The sequence below is a fragment of the Saimiri boliviensis genome, chromosome 12 (assembly GCF_048565385.1).
Source record: "Saimiri boliviensis isolate mSaiBol1 chromosome 12, mSaiBol1.pri, whole genome shotgun sequence".
In the NCBI taxonomy this organism is placed as follows: Eukaryota; Metazoa; Chordata; class Mammalia; order Primates; family Cebidae; genus Saimiri; species Saimiri boliviensis.
This window is the reverse complement of record NC_133460.1, coordinates 110,098,058-110,121,476: the sequence shown is the minus strand read 5'-3', so window position 1 is coordinate 110,121,476 and position 23,419 is coordinate 110,098,058. Positions and strand designations below refer to the sequence as shown.

The 23,419-nt window shown below is 43.5% G+C and overlaps 1 protein-coding gene across 1 annotated transcript in view; it reads right to left on the bottom strand.

Moving 5' to 3' along the window:
• Positions 1-30: 30 nt before the first annotated feature.
• Positions 31-23,419, bottom strand: part of FANK1 (fibronectin type III and ankyrin repeat domains 1) — a 149,465-nt gene continuing 126,076 nt past the window's right edge. Inside the window, exons 3-11 of the mRNA XM_039464964.2 lie at positions 23,136-23,260; positions 15,922-16,003; positions 14,788-14,862; positions 13,902-13,967; positions 5,972-6,137; positions 2,441-2,584; positions 1,886-1,963; positions 1,749-1,793; positions 31-1,640 (exon numbers count right to left, since the gene is read on the bottom strand). Coding sequence (XP_039320898.1) covers positions 1,575-1,640; positions 1,749-1,793; positions 1,886-1,963; positions 2,441-2,584; positions 5,972-6,137; positions 13,902-13,967; positions 14,788-14,862; positions 15,922-16,003; positions 23,136-23,260 — 847 coding nt within the window. The 3' untranslated portion in view covers positions 31-1,574. The remainder of the gene's footprint in view (positions 1,641-1,748; positions 1,794-1,885; positions 1,964-2,440; positions 2,585-5,971; positions 6,138-13,901; positions 13,968-14,787; positions 14,863-15,921; positions 16,004-23,135; positions 23,261-23,419) is intronic.

Genomic DNA, 23,419 nt, shown 5'->3' with positions numbered 1-23,419 from the left:
TGAATTTGTAGAAATAAGGATACGTTCATTAGTAAAAAATAGAGCTAATAAAACTATGAGTTGCTCTTTGGGAAAAGTCAAACAGTGTATAGACCACTTTCTCTTCTCATTAAGCAAAAAGAAGAAAAAGAGCAAACGTACATAGCACACGAGCATGAAGAATCCTGCAGTCCACCATAACCCAGGGAGACGATCTTAAGAATGTAAGGATGGTTCGATATTTATCAGGAGGGTAGACAGCTTTGCCAAGCTTTACATCAATCAGAAGGGATGCACATGCCTTCAGAACAGGCCAGTGAATACAATCTACAACAGACCAAAAAAATGCGACTAAAGTGAACGTCAACATTGACCACCAACAAAAGGAGGGAGCTTTGGAGAGTTGTAAATGTAATCCAATTTTTGGAGAGGTTTTAAAAATCTAATCTGGGAAATCTAAAGGAATATGCATTTGTACAAAAGGTAAAACACTCATGAACTATCTAGGGATGGGATTATGGCCCACAAATCCCATTCCTAAAGTGAATGTTCTGTGAGCACTCTGGAATAAAGCCGATTGCTAATGTCAATAGAATTGTGTGCTTTTTCACTATGCCCCTCAGCAAAAGGGAGCTTTAATTACCTTTTATTAATCTTTCCCTACAGAAAAAAAAAAAAAATCTACTCCTGTACAGACCTTTGTAGCTGGTTTGCTCATGGGGCCGAGTTAACCAGGGTGCCTCTGGAGACACAAAATTCATGTGGTCTGTGCACTCATTTTTGTGCTGATTTTTAAGTGTGTTTGCTGAGTTGAAGCTCTACCACGTTTGTGTCTTTAAGCTCCCAACCAGCAGACATGGCTGTGGTTAATTCCCGCTTGTCTAGGAACTGCATGATCAGCATCAAAAAAAAAAAAAAAAAACATGCTCTGAAGACAAAATTTAATATAGTACCCTTTGGCTACGTCGTCAACCCACCAGCAGGCTGAGTCTTTCATTATCAGGGCGTGAGATATGCAAACACATTCACAGGTCTAGTCTAAGAAGGCTGACCCTCAACCAGACACCTCTAATAGAACAGAATCGGAATCTTGAAATATGTATTTTGAGCTTTGATGTGAGGCCAACAGCTGAAGAGAAAGCTCCTGGGCTTTTCGGAGGAGCGCCGCTCCAGGAGGGAACAGCGGCCTGACAACCAGCCTGGAAGCCCCAAGTTGGGAGGGGAGGATTTAATTGAAAACACATGAGGGAAAGAATTCCAACAAGGCCTAGCACGGTTGAAGGACAGTTGCAGGGCAGGAGCCGGGAGTGGGAGACCCATGTGTGTTTGTGTAGCTCCAGTGCGTAAATACTTTGTTTCATGTCTAACTCTAACAGGCACAAATGCAAGAAAACATCCCCATTCTGAAGACGCCCAGTGATGGCACCACACACGCACGTGCTTAGGTAAAAAGATGTATTTCAAAGTGGGAACACTGAATCTTCAACTAAATAAATAAATGTACAGCCCTCTGAGATGCGGAATTTCCCATCCCTAGATTAACAGTCATGTTTCACTTTGTTTTATGTGGATTTCACAGATGAGCGGTGCTCTGATCAGCAGACAGGAGACTTCTCCGGCCTCTGCTTTTTTTTCCTTTCTTCCAATAAGGAGACTACACTCTAGATAAACAAAAACAGACAGGTGAATGTAATCCAGGATTTTGGTGGTTTTTCCGAGTCTTAAAAGACTGTAAAATTAGCCTTGATAGGCAGAAAGAGCATCCCAACCTGTCTGTCAAAAACTCTGGCCATTTCGAGGACACCTTTGCCGAACTGAAACAGGAAACAACAAAAATTTTACATGCTTATAAACGTTCTTTCTCCCCCTCCAAGGAAGATCTTTAGATAAAGATGGACTCAGTTACCTCATTTTTTATACTTGCATCTGCCCCTTTGTCAAGAAGTAACTGAACTAACTCTTCATGATTATTTAACACAGCCACCTAGAAAACAAAACCCAGGGTGGTATGCATGAGCTCCTCCCTCCAGGGCACACACAGCATCAGGGAGCATGAGCCTGGCACGTGCGGAGTCCCAGCAGCCCCCTGCAACCCACAAAGGGCCACTGTGGCTTCGCGCCTGCAGGCACAGCGCTTCCTCTGCAGCTGCCAACAGTAGCAACTCCAGGGAAACGACTCTCCCTCTCTCTACACTAAAACCAGGACAGAAAGCAGCTAGTTCTTTGTTTCACCAGATCTGTTTTGATCCCACAGTGGTCCTGGGGACAGGGGTTCTTTACTCCTTAAAGAAATGGTTGTAAAAAGACAAGAAACATATTCCAGTGACGGCCTCATGCCCTTCTGAACAAGCCGACAGGGAACACACACACACAGTCAAAGCCAAGGGCTGGTGGAGGCACAGAAAAAGCTCTGACCTTAATTCCATGCAGAAAACTGCCTATTTTTGGGAGGACGACCTACCATAAGAGGCGTCTTTCCATTTCTGTCCTTCACATTCACATTGGCCCCAGCCTCAATTAGAAGAGAGGCCACCCTCTGATTTCCCGACACTGCAGAGACTCTCATGAGTGGGGTCCATCCTGAACCAGTGTCCACTACGTCTACCTGTTGGGCCAGAGAAACAGCTGTGTTGAGCCCAATTTCTTTTCCTTAAAATGATTCAAACTTATAACAGGAGTATTTCCTTGCCCCAGTGCCCAGGCTCAGATACCCATCTTTCCACATTTGGTAGGAGTTCATTGCACTGTGCTAATTTAAGTCGCATTTCTATGCTGTGAGGACACATGTTAGAATCGCATTAGAGGGTGCTGAGAGGCCCCAGGGTCTCCCCACTGGTTTCTTCATCTACATCCTTTAAAGTAGAAAAAAGATGGGCTAGAAAAATTAACTGAACGACTTTCCACTTGGCCCCTGGATCGCTCTTATTCTCTCTTGCCTAATTTTCCTCACCTAGCATTCATTTTTCTTACTTTTATGTATGGTTGCAAACAGCTTTACATCCTTTCTGGAACAAGACAGTAATAATAACAACTTTAGGCAGAAGACCTACAGGTAAAATACAAAACAACCAGATTCATTACACAAATTCTGTCTGAAAAGTCTGACTAATGCCTTCTCCAAAACAGCATGCATGTAATCAGATGGCTGTCTCCTGACTGTCTTCTCTACACTGAAATCTCTTGGTTTAGTGTTTTAAAATAAAGATTTTAGATTAGGAAAATGTAAATGTTGTCTCTTCCAATTCCAGTGAAGACCTCGCCAATCCATGAAGGGTGGTGCTGCAGATACGTGCGTGTGCTCAGACACAGGCACACACATGCACGTGTGCATCTACACACTCATGCATACCATGTGCACACAAGAACACACGCACGCGTGCGTGCACACACACACACACACACAATCTGTTACAGAAGAATTACTCAAAGATGATCCATAGCTTTAGTAAAACATCAGAATGGAACAGCAAACAAAGAATTTCCAGGAGATCTTGGGGGCACCTCAGGGTACTTCTATGTATAAGATTATCCACTGCAACATGGTTCAGATTTGCAGCTCTCCTTCATGCAAAGAACTAACCTGTGGGCAACACGCTTCATTATATTTGAAGAAGAATAAAATAAGCACCTCATATTACATGATGCTTTATACAGTTTTCAACCTCTTTACACATATTTTCTCTTTTGGTCCTAAAGGTTAATCAGAGGTAGGCATTTTTATTCTTGGTTTACAAATGGTCAAACTAAATCTCAGAGAAGTGCCTTTTCTGAGGTCACATGGCTCATTAAATGCAGAAATGAATAAATAAGTCGCCAAGTGAATAAGTCACTCTTAGAATATGATCATTACATTTTGGAAGAAGGTGGCGATGCCATGATTGGCCCCCAAGTCCTTCCCATGGGCTTCAGAAGCATCAGGTAAGCCATCTGCCGAACACAGAGAGACTCATGTTGACATCATCCATCTGCCACCAGGGCAGTCATGTTGAAATCTATAGTAAGCACATCCATGCTTATTGTTCTGTCCTCTGCATAGTAGTTCCAGTGCTTCAAAGAAAGATGGAATTTACCCCAAATTAGTGTGTTCATATCTGAAGCCCAGAGAGCCTACATTTCCACAACTCCTGTGTTTAAATGTTGATACCTGAGACTTGCCCTATTGCGGATGCTTTACTTTTCCTTTTGTTGTTGCTGTTGTTTTTTGAGACAGAGTCTCACTCTGTTGCTCAGGCTGGAGTGCAGTGGCACGATCTCAGCTCACTAAAACCTCTGCCTCCCAGGTTTCAAGCAATTCTCCTGCCTCAGCCTCCCTAGTAGCTGGGATTACAGATGCCCACCACCACGCCCAGCTAATTTTTTTATTTTCAGTAAAGAAAGGGTTTCACCATGTTGGCCAGGCTGGTCTCGAACTCCTGACCTCAAGTGATCCACCTGCCTAGGCCTTCCAGAGTGCTGGGATTACAGGCATGAGCCACCATGCCCAGACTGGATGCTTGACTTCAGCAAAGTAGAACCTTCTTTTTCAACCACAGACTTTTACTAGGTGCAAAACCTGCCCAGAATTGATCATAGACCAAACGAGCAGCATGTGGCTGTCACTACCATGTGTGGCACATGGGCCCGGCTCTACCACGGAAGCCCACAGGCTCAGCCTTCTACCTCTCTCTGCCTCTCACAGGCTCTCTCTTCTGCCTCCCTGTCTCTAAAACAAAAGGAAGGTAATTCTCCAAAAGCAGCAGCAGGAACCAGGTAGATCCCACAACTGCAGCCTCACTTTCACGCAATCACCCTTCAGAAACAATCCAGAACAAATCTACTGACATCTTCCAGGAGACATGACTTTTCTCAATTTGAGTTGATTTTCCAGGTCATCGACTTAATTTCTCAGCACTCTACACACCATCTGGCAGTCATGGATAGCACCACACATTGTCCATTATTCTTTAGTTCCATGCCTTGAAATTTGTAGCTAATTTCTCAAAGTCTTGAACTAAAGTTTTCAAAGTTATCAGCAATTTCCATAATTGATCTAATTCTAATTACCCATCTTCAAATATCTGTAGAAGTCCAAACAACACTGCTTCTATTTGCTAAATCAAATTTGCACTTTCTGGTAACGTGAAATCAAAGGTAGACAAACTTGCCTGTTTCCAGGTAAAGATACAAAGAACTGAAATGCTCTCTATTCTTGATATGGTCTGCTCTTTGGAAATTTTTTTTTAACAACTAATCTTTAAAACAAACCAAGAATAAAAATTGTCCAATTTTAGAAGTAACAGGAAGCACAACGGCTATAAGATCTCTTAGTATCTTTGTATCTCCAGCACTTGAAATAATATCTGGTACAGGCTCAGTAAAGCTTTGGTGAAAGACTAAATGAAGAGAGAAATAAGCCAATGAGCAAAAGAACAAAGTAGAATCATCAGGCCGGGTGCAGCAGCTCACACCTGTAATCCCAACACTCTGGGAGGCCTAAGGCAGGTGGATCACTTGAGGTCAGGAGTTTGAGATCAGCCTGGCCAAAATGGTGAAACCCCATCTCTACTAAAAATACAAAAATTAGCCGGGCTTGGTGGCACATGCCTATAATCCCAGCTACTAGGGAGGCTGAGGCAGGAGAATCACTTGAATCTGGGAGGCAAAGGTTGCAATGAGCCAAGATCATGCCACTGCACTCCAGCCTGGGCAACAGAGTGAGACTCCATCTCAAAAAAAAAAAAAAAAGGTAGAAGCATCAGGTCCAGCTCTGGATTCAGACCTGTTTCTCTTCCCTACGCAAGATAAACACCCACGACAACCTGAAAGCTCACTATAATGTCAATTCTATGATGATCTCTTTTCCCAAAGTTTCGAAGCTTTCTTGCTAAGTCAGAAAAATTTCTCCAGTATTTCTAAGGCTGACTAATCAAAGGCACTGCCTCTGCTAGACCCCATGGAGCAGCATTTCAGATTCTTAACAACGTGTGCGTGGTTAACAAGGCAGGTCCCGTACCTCACAGCCATCCTTGATCATCCACTCAATCACGCTGCAGTGGCCTCCGTCTGCAGCCCAGTGCAGAGCTGTACAGCCTCCCAGGTCTCTCGCCTGCCAAGAAGCACCGTGTCTTCGGAGATATTTCACAACATCTAGGTGTCCCGCGTAGCACGCCAGCATTAGACTGCAGCATGCGGAAGAAGCAGCATTTGATGATAAGCACAGTCACCAAACTCAGTTCCACATTCTACCCTACCTGTCTCCAACCAAGAAATCCTAATTTGAGTGGAAAAGCCATGGAATTGTTCATATAAAAGGTACACGTATCCATCAAGTGATGTACAAAATGTGACACATCCATACAATGGGATTTTAGAAAGGAAGAGCGTCAAACATGAATGAACCTTAAAACACTGTGCTAAAAGATGCCAGATGTTAAAGGCCACAGATTGTCTGATTGCATTTATATGAAATGCCCAGAATAGGCAAATCAGTAAGACAGAACTAGCAGGTGAGTGTTTGCCTGAGGCTGAAGGGAAGGAGGGATAGGGAGTAACTGCTCAAGAGTACAGGGCTTCTTTGGGGCTGGAGGGGCTGGGGGTGGGGGAATGAATGTTCTGGAACTAGATTAGTAGTGGTGGTTGCACAACTTTGTGAATACATTTTTGAATGTTGAATTGTATGTTTTAAAAGGTGAATTTTACGGTATGTAAGTTATATCGCATAGTGACTATAACAGGGTAAACTACTGGATTTTAAAACATCCAAAAAAATACTCTTTTGACACTACTAAAGATAACTATCAAACCAATTCCTTATTCTAAAAATTGGTATTTAAGAAAAAAACTAAATATTTTGTTTTTTAAGGATAAAATGTAGTCCACCCCCAGTTGGTGAGCTGTTTTTCACAGAAGACTGCCAGCTAACAAATATAAAAGTAACTCTGGAGTTAGAAAACCCCTTATTTGCAATTCCCAATTAAATAATTGATTCAGACAAGGATCATCAATAGATACTGAAATTACTGGGTAAATGTTCATGGGGAGGCCAGGTGCAGTGGTTCATGCCTGTAATCCTAGCACTTTTGGAGGCTCAGGCAGGCGGATTGCCTGAGCTCAGGAGTTTGAGACCAGCCTGGGCAACATGGTGAAACCCCATCTCTACTAAAAATATAAAGATTAGCCAGGCATGGTGGCGTGAGCCTGTAATCTCAGCTACTCAGGAGGCTGAGGCAGGAGAATCGCTTGAACCTGGGAAGCAGAGGTCGCAGTGAGCTGAGATTGTGCCACTGTACTCCAGCCTGGGTGACAGAGCAAGACTCTGTCTCCAAAAAAAAAAAAAAAAAAAAAAAAAAAAAAAAAAAAAAGAAGTTAATGGGGAAGGGAATATTCACACGGCAATGAATTATTACCCCAAAGATTATTTTCTAAGTGTTATGGGAAAACTGTATCTTTACAAAGAAGAAAATTTACTGTCATCACTCTAAAAAAGTAATGAAATCTAGAATCACTACCTGAGATCACTACCTGAGGCAACCTGCATCACAGGCTTCCCGATGGATGTAACCTGCAGTCACAACACTAGCTCTGAAGCATTCTTGCGAAAAGTGTTCATCTGAGTCTAATTAAGCCTTTAATTTTATTTGTTTGTTTAATTCTTTACAAAAATCACTTTGTTGCCCAGGCTGGTTTCCAACTCATGGCCTTAAGTGATCTTCCTGCCTAGGACTCCCAAAATGCTGGGGCTACAGGCATGAACGATGGCACCTGACACAATCGAGTCCTTAAACCTGTCTTAACTTTATTGTTAATAAAGGGATAGAGGAACAAGTAAGATGCCTGCCCCACAGGTGGGAGACGGGCAAATCAGAACATAGGACGTTCTATAAGATAACTGGTCTGGTCTCTTCAAAGACTCACTGCTACGAGTAAAAAATTTTTTGAGAGGACTGGTCTAGAATAAGAGAGACTAAAAAGAGGGGATGGCCAGATGAAGTGCAGGAACCTCGAGTGGATCACGGTCTCGCCCAACACCACCCCTCAAATAAGGCAGGGGAAGAGCTTTGGGGAACAGGTGGGGAGAGCCGCATGGGTGCTTGTGTATCAGTGGTACTAAGGAATTAGTTGAAGTGTCTCAGGTGTGATAGGATTATGCAGGTTAATGACTGTGATTTTAGGAAACATTTTCTGATGTATTGAGGGGTGAAGGGTTATGCTATACTAATTTCAAAATAGTTCAGCGAAAATGAAAAAAAAAAAAAGAAGAGGCGGCAAATATGGCCAAATGTCAACTGCCAGGCCTAGGTGGCGGGTATACAGGCGTCTGCTGTACTGCTCTTTCACTTTCTCTAAATGTGTCAATGTTTCAGAATAAAGAGTTGGAAAATAAAACAGAAGATCTTCCCGATAGGGAAATGTGCAAAGCCTCTCTCTGAGTGATAACTGGAAGCCCCGAAGGCAAGGCCCAGCTGAGCTGAGATGGGGCCAAACGCCTGCAGCCTCACATCCTCACACAGGCCTTCATTTCTTGGAGAGCCCTAGAAGACAGTGAGCATGGTGCACCACCTGCCTGCCGAGCTTAGGGTGCTCATACTCCTTCCCAAACACTTGAAGGCCTTTAAAATGACCTTTGCTAAGGAAAGAAAACTTCATTTTTACAGTTACATTCAAAGAGAACTCTAGTTATCTGCATGATTTTTAAATAATGCTTTTCTGATTATAAAGTATGGCATGGTACCTAGGAAAAAAATATCTCGTATCAGAGTCACTCATAACCTGATCTCACAGAGAACAAACTCTTAAGATTCTGCTGCTGAATTTGCTCTAGGAGGTGAAGAGGATTGTCTAATAACCAGCCCCAGAGGCTCTGGATTGCCCAGCAGTGAGCTCATTGAGACCAGGAGCTCTTCCTTCCCAGGGACAGGCACAGCCCTGAACCTGCTTCCCACCGGCAGAAAGCCCACTAAGGTCCTCCAAGTGCCACGCAGCTGGAGTCAGCCGCCACCCCAACTGCCATCTGAACTCAAACTACCTGGCACCTGCGGGGTCTGTTATCTGCTGCTTTACAAAAATGCCCTTCTCTGGTTCACACAATGCACTCCTGAGCACAGCACTGCAAGGCATCCGCCTGTGCCCAGGGCAAGCCCACCAGGAATGGAGGACCCACCCCACTAGCTGGCTGCTCAGTCCCCTGCTATACTCCCAGCTCTACACAAAATCCCGTCTTTTCTCTCTTGTGCTATCTGTATGATGTTCTTTCCCCTGCCTTTTAAAAAGTATTATCTGAGTTTCTTATTATGTCATATAGTTCCCTGTTTTCATAAGCACTGAAAACAGTATTTACATACTAAATATTCCACCATATGAATATATCATAAATTCAATCAGTCCACTATTGTCAGACATTTAAGTTGTTTCAAATTTCTCACAATTTTAAATATATAACCTGCATTAATATATTTATATATATGGATATAACCTGCAGTCACAACACTAGCTCTGAAGTATTCTTGCAAAAAGTGTTAATCTGAGTCTAATTAAGCCTTTAATTTTTTTTGTTTGTTTAATTCTTTAAAAAAAAAATCACTTTGTTGCCCAGGCTGGTTTCCAACTCATGGCCTTAAGGGTTCTTCCTGCCTGGGACTCCCAAAATGCTGGGGTTACAGGCATGAACGATGGCATCTGACACAATCGAGTCCTTAAACCTGTCTTAACTTTATTGTTAATAAAGGGATAGAGGAACAAGTAAGATGCCTGCCCCACAGGTGGGAGACGGGCAAATCAGAACATAGGACGTTCTATAAGATAACTGGTCTGATCTCCTCAAAGAGTCACTGCTAACACCCTTACTAGTCTTATGTGCATTTCTGATTGTTTCCTAAAAATGGGATCGCTGTGTCCATGGATGTGGCTTACTTTGAATGCACATTTCCAAATTGCTTTCCAGAAAGATTATACCAATTTACATTTCTATCAACTATATTTGAAAGTACAGGTATTTCACTGCATCTTTATCAACATGATTATTTTTAACAACGAATTCGATAGGTAGAAAATTTTTTATTACTAGTAATGCTAAACTTTTTTGTAGAAATTGCTTATATTGATTCTGCTATAAATTGTCTTCTTGTGTAAACTGTTTTTTTCTATTGTGTGTGCAGGCTGTTGTGGAGTATATGTATGGCCATACATGTGTTCTATACATTAAAAATGCCAGTAATTTGTCTATAATGCATTTGTAAATATCTCCCTGGAATGTCCTTAACATCATAATTTTTTTTAAAAATGCATAATCTTTTCCTTAATGATTCCTTCCAATGCATTTATTCCTTTCACATTACAAGCTCAAATAATTATGTGCCTGTGTTTTCTGGTCATTTGTTTTTACGGTTTTTGTTTTTCATATTTAATTTTTTTTTTTTTTTTTTTTTTTTGAGACGGAGTTTCGCTCTTGTTACCCAGGCTGGAGTGCAATGGCACGATCTTGGCTCACCGCAACCTCCATCTCCCAGGTTCAGGCAATTCTCCTGCCTCTGCCTCGTGAGTAGCTGGGATTACAGGCATGCGCCACCATGCCCAGCTAATTTTTTGTATTTTTAGTAGAGACGGGGTTTCACCATGTTGACCAGGATGGTCTCGATCTCTTGACCTCGTGATCCACCCGCCTTGGCCTCCCAAAGTGCTGGGATTACAGGCGTGAGCCACCGCGCCCAGCCTATATTTAATTCTTAATTCATCTGGAATTTATTTTGGTGCATGCTATGAGACCAAGATCTAACCTGACTTTTTCCTTCGAACATCTTATTTTTCCAATACGTTTCTCATTGGTTTATGTTGCTTCCATCATCATATACCAGGTTCTTATGTAGATAGGGATCTATTTGAAAATTTCTATTCCATTCTACTTCTTTTTTTGTTCCAGTATCATACTACTTGAATTACTATAACGTTATAAGGCATTTTAATAACCGCCAAGCCAAGTTCTTCCTTGACAAAATATCAAAATTAGTAGATATTATCTATTTCTTCTTCTATATACATTACAATCATTTTGACAGGTTCCCAAGAATAATTCCATTGGAGGCTGCACTGAACCTCTCTGCAATATTTGAGAAGAACTAAAAATTGTCATAGTCAATCTTGCCATGCTGACATATGACATGTCTTTATTTCTTAAATTTTTATATCACTCAGTAAGGTTTTTAGGTTTATTTTTTCATTCAGATTTCCTACTTTTCTTATTTTCATTCTATTTTATTTCCCCATTATATGTATTAACTGGTAATTGCAGGGATTTAAGAAAGTCTTGTCTTTGCCTTGTAGCTGTCTACTTTTCTGAGCCTCCTTATCGGGTCCAAGTTTCTGAAATCAGTTCTGTTAGGTTCTACAGGAAAGAAATCATACCTCTTACCTCAGTTCATATCAAGTGGATCAGCCTTCAAAATACTGTCTAGTCATGAAATAACAAAATATGTATGTATGTACCATATGCCAGGAACTGTTTTATGCATTTTTCACATTAACTCATTAAATGTCTATAACCCATAAGTACTTCTAATTATTCCAATTTTATGGACATAAAACTAAGACACAGGGAGGTTAAGTAGCCTGCCCAAGGTCACGCCACATCCTCAGAGGGATGAGGATTTCACATCAAGTTCTCCACCTCTCTCTTGGGCTTCACTACTAATTTTGGAAAGGAATCTACCAATACTAAGAATGACACTGGCTGACTAATTAAAAAAAACAAAACAAAAACAAAAAACTTTGTATGCTGCAATCAAAGGGATTCTTTATTCAACAGACACTCCCTTACTCCCATGTGCCAGACACTGTTCAAAGGCTGAAAGTATCCTTCACTTTAAAAAATAAGATACTTTTTAATAAACACGCCAAGTTACATCCAATTTTTGTTTTGCATCTACACAAATAAAGGTTTTCACCTTTAATCTACTGATGGGAAGTGTTAGATTAAAAGATTTCTTAATACCTTACCCTCTGATATGGCCCTTACAGGTGGGATGGAAGAGATTTATAAATATCTACAACACAAACAAACAAACATACAAATAGCTTTTTTTCTGTTAATATTAGATTTTTAGTAATAAGGTCATCTTCTGGAGCATTCCTGATTCCTCTCTGCTCTAGAAAAGCCCAGGGTTATTATCAGTGACTAGAAAATCTCAACAGCTTCACTGGTAGAACAATCAAGCCACAGAGCCTACACTGGAGGTAATTTTTAAATGCATTTTCTGTTTCTTGCACGGATATTGGTAATTTTGGATTTTCTGCTTCTTGGGTTGATTGGGTGGTTTAAATTTTCTCAGAAAAAGAATCCATTTCAATGGAATTATCTACTATTATAGATACAAACACCATTTTCTTTTCATGTTTACATTTTCTCTATAGCCATTGTTATTATCCTCTTTCAAACTTCTAGGTTTTTTTTTTCTTTTTTCTTAGATTTATAAAAGATTGGTGTATCTCATTATATAGGCTTTTGTTTAAGAGGCAACTCTTATATTTCTCAATAATCTTTAATTTTTAATCCATGTCTACTTTTAATTCTTTCATTTTTCCTGTTCTCCTTATACTTTTTTCCTTTTCCCTTTCGGACTGGACCGTTCTTTTCAAACTTGGAGTTGATAGCTTAGTCTCAACTTTACCTATGAGTTATTTGGAAAAATACTTTTTAAATGTATAAGTGATATTTAAGATATTGTTATTTAAAATCTATTGCTGCATTGTGTCCAGAGAATGTAAATGTAGAAGACAGGCCTTCTGACTTGAGAAGTTAGTTGGGGTCTTCTTTCTGGCCTGATGCAGAAGGTCAGTTTTTTGGGGTTTTTTTGTGTTCGTTTTGTTATCTTTTGGGGAGATGGAATCTCACTCTTTTGCCCAGCCTGGAATGCAGTGGTGCAATCTCTTGGCTCACTGCAACCTCCACTTCCCAGGTTCAAGCGATTCTCCTGCCTCAGCCTCCCAAGTAGCTGGGATTACTGGTATGCACCACCACGCCCAGCTAATTTTTGTATTTTTAGTAGAGACGGGGTTTCACCATATTGGCCAGGCTGGTCTCAAACTCCTGACCTTGTGATCCACCCACCTCGGCCTCCCCAAGTGCTGGGATTAGGTGTAAGCCACCACGCCTGGCCAGAAGGTGAGTGTTTGGCAGCTGTTCCGTCAATGCCATGTGCTGTGCCCGAGCCCTGGTTCCGTGTGTGTTGTGACCATAGCCCCTGAAGCCTAGGCCTGGCATTTTGCTCACTGTTTCACCCCAGCACCAAGCACAGCGTCTGGCAAGTAGTAATCAGTCAATAAGCACGGGTTAGTTGCAATTAATTAATTCACTCCAAGGACTGGACTAGCAAGTGTGTCTAGGTTTTTCAGGAGCACTCTTATCTGTTCTTTACATGCTTCATGTTCTTCCCCTGAGCTTTTATTGTAATGTTCTCAGCCCTGCAAGGGGACCTGTGCCCCTCACCTTAGGAAAGTGCTCCGGCTGTGTCTCTGGTGGCAAGTTCTCTCTGCTTCTTTAGAAGCAACAAAGATTCTGAGTAAAGAGTGAGGCTGAAACAGAGCAGGGGGCTGAGAGGCATGGGCTGCTGGGGACAGGCACTTGCACCCATGCCCAGCACGGAGCTGGCGAGAGGTGTTCTGTAGCTGCCATTTCCCATGCACCACGTGTTCACCAGGCACAGGCGCCACGCCAGAGAAGTCACCACAGATTACAACAGATGCCCCCCTAAGCGCCCTGGTGAGCAAAAGCACAAGGCCATGTGAGCAAGCCGGCTTTTGGCATCAACATCTTTCCTCAGGGACCCACTCACCTCTCAGGACTGTCAAAAGAAACTGAAAAAATGTTTGGGTGAAATCAGCCCTCTGGGCACAAGCCTAGCAACACAATTCTGAGAACATGAGCACATTTTTGGTCATACCCCACCTCCTACCTGTCCTTGCCACTTCCATTCTTCAGATTCACGTCTGTGCCATTAGAAACTAGGATTTTCACAAGCCTAAAGGAAACAAACTTAACTGTAGCTAGATAAGTCACCTTGATCACTCAGAGCCCACAACTATCCAGTAAAAATGCGTAACACAGTATCCGAGATGCATCTTTGCGACAGTTTCTTCTGCACCTTCAAGAAGCCAGCTGGTTTTAAAACCAGGCATCATTAAACCAGAAAACCACCTCTTCATTCCAAATACGTGGGCTTTCACCTTTGACACGAGTTATTCATTAAAATCAAACTTAAGCACATGAAGCAAATTGTGCTACCAAAATAATTCACTGTCCTTTGAACTAGCCATTGTTAAGATATTTTTAAGTGGTAGCATTTAATGAAAACACATTTCTATTTTTTTCAGATGGCATTTAATTAAATATAAATGAAAATAAAGCATTAATACGTATCTCTATGTGGAAAGATAAGAGTGTATCTGTGAAAATTATATCTTAGCAACCTAGCAGAAAATTTTGCAGAATAAACCTCTTTTTACATTTTTTAAAAAGAGAAATTCGAATTCCAATAACCAGTTTTCCAAGAACATATAAAATATATTGCATGTAATTAAATGGTTACCTTTCTTCCTCAACATATGATTACATGTTTTACATTCTCCCCTGCATGTCGTGTATCTATGACTATAACAGCTGGATTTCTAAGCCATCATATGGTATGGTCTGGGGGACACAAAAGAAGTGGGGTTCCTCCACGGCCCTTTTCCCTCCCATCCCTATCCTGACCAGAGCCTTTAAATAAAGTAAAAAGTTAAATCCCCAAGAGAGGTTTTTTTTTTTTTTAAAAAAAAAAAAAAAAAAAGGAAAAGGCATACCTGATGTATCCTTTCTGGGCAGCAACCATCAGAGCAGTAAAGCCAAACTTATTGGGAACATCAACCTTAACATGGCTTGGGAAAAACACAGAGAAAAGAGATGAGCATGCTCTGTATAGCTCCTGCAGATTCAAAGCTGGTGATTCTCATGGGGCTTAGGTGGCTAATATGACTCGTTACCAATTTCTTCAGGGTCATTAAGTCTTTTCTTGTCTTAGACTGCTAAGAATCTTCTAAAATAGATCCCTAATATTCTACAAGATTCAAATGTATAATAAAAGAGAAAATTGCTGTAATTTCATTTAAAATAGGCACTCTCTTTGGCTGAATGCTATTATGCCATCAGACAAAGCACTGTCCGACAAACACAGCTCTTTAAGATAGCTGAGGACGGCATCTTCACTGCTGACTCTCAGTTCCACCGAACATGAATCTGTATATTGGTGGAGACTCAGGCTTTATCCCTTGCCTCGCGTCTCATCTACCGGCTAGAGCAGTGCTGTTGAGAAAAGAAAACAGAGGTCTTCACACCCATGCTCCAGCATAGCTGCTTTGGCTTTTTGTGGGAACCTTCTCTTAAGAGCTCCAAATTACAGAGCTGAAATTCACAAATGACTTGTCTTCTAGGGTACTCAAAACTATTGATTCAAAAAGAACCGAGGTAACATCGTCTACTTTTCATTTAGGAGGCAGCTTCAAACATCTCATCTGCAGCAGCTGTCTTCACCATTTTCCCTCTAGTGTTATATCAACCTTTTAAATTAGAAAGCAGTTGATTTGGTGATTCCCTCGTTTCATCAGAACTTAGACATGGGCATTTGGGGGTGGAATTTGCCTAAATGGCTTGTAAGCAAGAGACAGAAATTATTTCTGGGAAGAAAATAGGACACCCAGCCTTACAATTTCCTTTTACAATTTCTATTACATAATTACGAAATTTAACATTTACATGGGGCTTCAGGAGCATCTTTATTAGCTATAGTTTATTAAGTCACACCAGTCACCTGAGATTCATTCTGGAGGCAGTTTCAAAGGCATGGGAAATTTTAGGAAAACAACGTGAAGCTACTGCCTGTATTTCTACACATTTCACAGGCATGGGAGGGAAAAAAAATACTGGCTGAATTCTCTCACCCTCCTTGAAGTATTCGGACAAGCAAATCTTCATCATTCACATTGACAGCCCGATGAAAGTGCTCACTACTTATGGGCTCTCCTGGAGAAATGAGATGGAAAGCAGTCATCCAGAACATCAGGAAAGGAGACTCCTTCTCCTTCTTGCCATCTTCCTCCTGTGGCCTTCAGGGGGTCATCTCCAAGTCGGCACTTGGCTAGTCCTGTAAGTTTATCTTACATTTCCAACTCAACTGCCTTTTTGACCGAAAAAGACCTTGTTTTCAAATACTAAGAGAACATTCTGACTGACCTAAAGGCTTGGGACATCTTCAAGTTATAAAGTATTGCTTTGTGAATGTTATTTTGATATTTGGAAATAATCCTTTCACATTTCATAAGACTTAATAAATGTCTCCTACAAACAAGGGAAACCTCAGCCATTGTCACAACGTGCTAGTTTTATTTGCCAAAGAGATGTTAAACTACTTGAATAAACAAAAAAGGACAAAGTGCTTTAACATTTGAAATTAAACTTTTCAGTTCTTCCCAGGAATGTGACATACATAATGGCGTTGTCTGCTCCGAGCTTGTCGGGGCAGAAGGGCTTCTACCCACAGGGAGGTAGGGAGGTGGGGAGCCCTGGAAGAAACTCCAATTAGGGGAGAGAGCTTGCCCAGGGGAGTCCAGAAGCCTGAAAGAACAATGGGCAACAGCAGGGGAGGAGGGTGTGCTTTGTACAGGGGACATTAGCTCCACAGGGAGGCCAGCAGGCAGAGGGAGAATCAAAGGTTCTGTGGATGCTGCCCTTCTTTCTAGGCCTTGTTTACAGTTTCATTTGTTCCTTATTCTACACCTTCTGATTTTAAAAATTATCACCATTAAGCGTAAATGAAATAGCACAGGTAATAGCGTCCAGCACACACCTGTTGTTGCAGTGACAGTAGCGGCAGCTGCCATCGTCCGTGGATACAGCCCCACCACCTCTTACGTACTCCAGCTGTACACCCAGCCCCTCACCCACACTCGGCAAGCATTTGAGTTCATAAATCCTGGTCTAAGCAACCTCAAAAGTCTCATTCACTCACTCAACAAACCTAAGTAATGTACATGCCAAGTCCTGTGCTAGGCTCTAGGGGGTTAGCATGAAAAGAGCTAACCATTAGCTCCCATGCTCATTTGCACCGTAGTGCCCACTTTCAGCCCGTTATTACTCTAAACTCTGAAAGAAAATATCCACTCCCACCCTATCCTCCCCCACAGCACCCCACACTGCCTCGTGGGGCTCATTCATCCTCCCTCTTACAGTCTGGTCCAGAGAGATCAGCAGGCCTCCCTCTTCCTGCTCCTTATGGTAGAAAGTCTCTCTGGGATATCAGTTTCTGGGCATAGGAGACACTTTTCTCTGGGTTTCCCTGGAGGGTTTCAGTGGTGCACAGTGACTTGGGGAACATAGAAACTGAGAAAACAGTGAGACAGGAGAATAAAGGGATTTCTACCAGAATGATCTTTAGCTGAGACCTCTTCCTTCCTTTCATAAAAATAAATTTATGCCAAGTTTAAATTATTTTGAAATAACAATTTTGTCTGCTAGAGTTTGCCAATCTCTTACAGATTTTTTTTAAGCTACATTATACTTCCTTTTTGTCATTCCACACATTTTTTAGACCAAAAGCTTCAAATAAAGGTCGCATGATAACCTGCCCAAGAACAAGGCTCGCAGCTGCCCCTGGCCGTCCAGAGGAGGTCAGGCGCTACCCAGGGGTCTCACTAGAAGGGCTTAGGAAGGAGCCGGGTTTTATGCCCCAGAGGACATGTGGCAATATCTGGTGACATTTCTGGTTGCCACAATCAAGGGGGTTGTGCACTGACAGCCAGAGGATAGAGGCCAAAGAAGCTGCGGAACATCCACAGTACACAGGACAGCCCCCCACAACAGAGAGCCATCCAGTCCCCACATCCACAGTACACAGGACAGCCCCCCACAACAGACGGCCATCCAGTCCCCACATCCACAGTACACAGGACAGCCCCCCACAACAGACGGCCATCCAGTCCCCACATCCACAGTACACAGGACAGCCCCCCACAACAGACGGCCATCCAGTCCCCACATCCACAGTACACAGGACAGCCCCCCACAACAGAGAGCCATCCAGTCCCCACATCCACAGTACACAGGACAGCCCCCCACAACAGACGGCCATCCAGTCCCCACATCCACAGTACACAGGACAGCCCCCCACAACAGACGGCCATCCAGTCCCCACATCCACAGTACACAGGACAGCCCCCCACAACAGACGGCCATCCAGTCCCCACATCCACAGTACACAGGACAGCCCCCCACAACAGACGGCCATCCAGTCCCCACATCCACAGTACACAGGACAGCCCCCCACAACAGACGGCCATCCAGTCCCCACATCCACAGTACACAGGACAGCCCCCCACAACAGACGGCCATCCAGTCCCCAAATGTCAGTAGTACCAAAACGGGAACACTGAACTAGATAATGAAGGACTTAAAATTATCATGCGTCTCATCTACATGTAGGTAGACGAACTAAACCCATAGATTGTTTCCCTTCGTGTTACTAACCAGGAGAAAAGTGGTATGTTATAAAAGTCTCTGTCATCCCACCAAACAGGTCCCATTTTCTCCTCATCTCAAACTTCAACTGCCACTAAAAATATAAAAACAAGTCATTTGGATAGAAGCACCTATAACAACACATAAAACTCATTCTATTTTTACTAAGTCATACAATGTGTGGTATCCTAAATCAAATCCTATGAGTTAGGCTATATGTAGGATTTTTACACTATGCTTTTAAAATTCTCCTCCAAACCGCAAGACTGAGAGTCAGAAGGGCTGAGTTGTCCAAGCTTGCCCAGTTAGGAGAGGGCAGGATCAGAGCCAAGGCCAAGTCTTTCATGAGGCTCACTGCTTCCCTTTAGTATTAGTAAATGCTGCAGTATCAACCAATTCGCTGTATGTCTCCATGCTTATTAAATTTTGAATACAGATGAGTATCTTAAGTAAATGTGATCCTCCCCCAAAGTGTTAAAAGAAAGGGGATACCTAAAAATCTTCCAGAAAGTGCTAACTGCTTGAGATGTTAGGTTCTAAGGACACACCCCCAACCACCTCTCTACGCCGTGCCCCTCTGCTCCACAGCCTCAATCTTACCTGAACAGCCAGGCTCTCTCAGTGTCGGGGTGGGGGGCACTCCCTAGCACATCCTAGCCAGGAAGATCTGCAGCATGCAATGGTTGGAAAATGAACCAAGTTCACTGCATGCTTATAAGCTTGAGGACCATTTATAGCAAAGACCAGGGCTTTTGGTATTGGGATATAATCAATGTCATGTCAATTCCAGCTTCCGCAAGAGGTAATGAGCACTTCACAGCTTAGTCTAAGAACAAAGGGACACCTCACAGAAGAGAGGGGAATGACTTAATTGTTCCTCAGTCCTTGCTTGCTGAGCGGTAACCATGGTTCCTTTCTGGGGTGTGAGAGCTCTTTCTCAGCATTAACCATCCTCCGCTACTACCAGGAGGGAAAGGAGGGAGTGAGGATTACACTGGAACCTGTGTGAAGCAACAGAGGCACTGAAACGTCTCCGTTTACGTGAATTTGACAAAGAAACAGAAAAGACCCTTGTTTGCAGTGCACAGCAATTCTTTTTACTCCCACTATCAGCAGGAGTCCTGCAGAACAGAGAGGAAATTCCAGGGTGAACAGAATGTTCCATTCCTCCCACCCTTGAATCCTTCAAGACTTTGTGGGCCTGGCCCAAGGGAATGCTATCAATAAGTGCAACTGAATATTTTTACAAGGCTGGCTGTTGCTTTGTGGGTTTTTCTAATGTTTACCCTGAGTGTTGCAATTACAAATACCAAACCGATTCTGCCCATGGTGAGGATGTCAGCCCATGCTCATGTAAGCCAGACGGAACTCACCAGTCAGGGCCAGGTGAGCAGGGACATAGGTGAGGAGAAGGCCAGAGTGGGCAGAGTGGGCTTGAGGAAGCCATCACTCATGTTCTCTAAGAGGGTCATTTAGCTGCAGATGTACCAGCAGATAGTATAATGTGGTGATAACCCCTTTCTTGGTGGAATTTTAAGTCTTTATTAAAAGCAGTTAATAAATCAGGAGCTCATTGGAGAAGATATTTGCCAATTAACAAGTAGCAGCTGTTTTTCTTTCTTTATAAGGGCTCAACTGATTAAAATTGTATGCCTCATTTAAGCAAGAATCTCGTGTACTTTACCTGGGGAAAAAAAAGGCTGTGCATTCTTTATTCAAACAAAGTGCATGCCTCTGTGATTCATTAAAACACTCTGAAACTGAATGCAAATTATCACCACACAGAAGCATTTGCACTTACTCTGTATCATGTGCACATTTTAGTTCTTTGTTTAGCATGATCTGCCTCCTTAGGAGAATCTGCTTTGGATATTATATATAACAATAGCTTAAGGGAGCTGCAGCCAGCATGCAGAGGCAACAGCCTGCCCCAGCCAGGAGGAGGAGGACATCTCATCCTCACCACCTAGCAGAGCCCCCTTGAGGCTGAGAAGGCTTCCTGGCTGCAGGCAGTGACTCTATTGTCTGGCAGTGAAATGGCCAGGATCACTTCCCCAACACACAAACTCATCCCTGGTCACCACCTCACACTCATCCCTCCAGGCCTCATCTAATCACTCATAGAAGCCGTAAAGGCAAACACCCTGTACCAGCTCTCCATGGCTGCCTCTGGAGCCAGCTCAGTGAGGAGAAGGCACACCTGGCCCCCAGGCACAGCCTGATCTAGTTTGGCTGCGTCCCCACCCAAAGCTCATCTTGAATTGTAGCTCCCATAATTCCCATGTGTCACGTCATGGGAGGGACCCGGTGGGAGGTAATTTGATTATAGGGAGGTAATTTGATTATAGGGATGGGTCTTTCCCGTGCTGTTCTCCTGATAGTGAATAAGTTTCATAAGATCTGATGGTATTATGAAGGGGATTTCCACTGCACATGCTCTCTCTTGCCTGCCGCCATGTAAGACATGCCTTTCCTCCTTCTTTGCCTTCCACCAGAGTTGTGAGGCCTCCCCAGCCATGTAGAACTGTGAGTCCATTAAACGTCTTTCCTTTATGAATTACCCAGTCTTGGGTATGTCTTTATTAGCAGCATGAGGACACACTGATACATAGCCCTTCCTAAAACAGCTCCAAATACTACGTCAACCCCATGTAAACTCAGGCCAAGAGGTCCAGAAGCCCCTGCCCTGGCTTTGATGTGCCGTTAAGAGGATGCTAGAGGCCACCTGAAGCTGACCATGGACGGCTGCAGAACAACCACATTCACCTTCACCTGGAAGGTTCAGGTAGACTCTTGCTGGCCAGAGGAAAACTAATCCATCTCCCAACTTACATAAACGCAACCTGAGAAAACCAGCGTTTCTTTTTCATACTCTTTATTCTGCCATGGGTCCTTAATTCATCATCCATCCATCCATCCATCCATCCATCCATCCATCCATCCAGGATCTTCTTTTTTTAGAGAAAGAGTCCTGCTCTGTTGCCTAGGCTGGAGAGTGCAGTGGTGCCACCATAGCTCATTGTAGCCTTGAACTCCTGGGCTCATGTGATCCTCCTGCCTCTGGCCATAGGCACACACAGTGACTTATTTATTAAGGATCTCCCACAAGCTAAAGATGGCCGATGCATCACCCACCCTTTCAGAGGCCCCAGTGTAGGTGGGAGGCCAAAAGGCAGATAAATATGTAGGAGAAGATGCAAGAAGTGTTCACAGAGGTGGAGGAATGCTGCTCTGTACCTGGGGAGGAGGGAAAGCATGTGACAGAGGAGGGGAAAGCCACACAAGGAATCGCCCCCACCATGCTTGCCCATGGAGCAGGCTCAGTGAGCACAGCAATGGAGTGGGTGCTCCAAGGAGGAGGGGCAGAGATGGGGGAGTATGGGGTGGCAGGAAGCCTGTGGTTGGGTGGGGACAGCAAGAGGATGGGAGGGAGCAGAAAGGTAGCCTGGGACGGCATCCTGGCCAGGGATGCCTGGCGAGTCTCTGTTGACAGGCGTGGCTCCCTCTGCCACCTCTTCTCCTGCACACCCTCGGCCTTCCTTCAGAACACAAAGCTCACGTTCTGCCTTCTTTGCTTTCTCTTAAGAACCCCAAGGGTAAATACCTTCCATGTAACAGCAAATGTTCTCAACGCTGCCAGGTGAAGGAACAAGCCCTCTTTCTTACCCTGAATCCCCAAAGTCAACCGTTTCACATCAAAAGTATCCTCTGAAAGTGTGTTTTTCACAGCTAAACTCCCAGTTTGCTAAACTCAGATCCTGTCCCCTAATGCCATGTCTGCAACTGAAGGTACTCAAAAGCTGAGTTAACTTTAGTCTACACAAAAATTGTCATGAAGAAATGCCTAAAGGATACAGTTGAAAGCCACAGAAAGCACATACCTCCAAGCCAAATGCTACGTGGAATACAACGGAAAAATAACTTTACTCACAAAAAGAAAGTTACCTTTGTGCAACCGAGAAATGACGCACCTGTGTTTTTCAGTGGGTGGGCCAGGGAGAACACCTGTGACCATCCTAATTTTTACAACATTCTTTCTCAGACATGGCCCTGGACAGAGCATCTTTAAAATATCCATCCCAGAAACAATTTTGAAACTCAGCCGGCTGAAGGGCTCAGAGGCCTCCACGTGGAGCTCTCCCTCACAGGGTTCTCCGTGGATACAGCAGCACCCCTGGCTCTCCCTCACTCACCGTGACCCCAGCAATCAGGTTTATGTGGCAAGTTAAGTCTCACACCCTGGGCCAGTCAAGATGGACAAGATGCTGAACAGAGCTGCTCCCCCGAGGACGCCCAGGCAGGTGGCCTGCTTGGCTCTGTGGGGACGCTTTGGCTTTCCCAGCCCGAATCCCTGTCACCCCTCACCTAAAAAGATGACTCCACCCTTTTGTGCTGAATGGCTACTAGTAGGACGGTTCTGGCACAAAAAACAGCTCTCCCAGTTTGAGAAAGCATCGTTAGACTTCCCTGACATTACAGGTTCTGGCAAGGCCCAGCTAGTGAATGTGTTGGCGGTGTTTAACATTGGAATCATTTCTGCTTCTGGTAAGGCCAAACGAGAGGCAGAGTATTTTTATCTCTAAATTGCTTGTCATCTCCACTGATCTTCAGACAGGTGAGCGCAGAGGGTCTGAATACTCACGGGTTGTAGACACTGAGACGAGTGGGCTGTACTCACACTCCCCAGAGGGGCTGGTGACCTTCAGGCGAAATCTATACAGCGTCCTTGGTTCCAGACCTTCAACAACATGCTTCGTTGCATATCCCCTAGACAGGAGGAAACGGGCATGCTGAAGACACCAGGTAACCTAAGCCACACTCTCTGATAAGACATGAGAAGAGCAGGTGGAAGTGACTTTTTTTCTATTTCAAGGACAGAGCTGATGGATCCTGCTTTGCTGAAGTCCTAGAGAATGAAGGACAGGT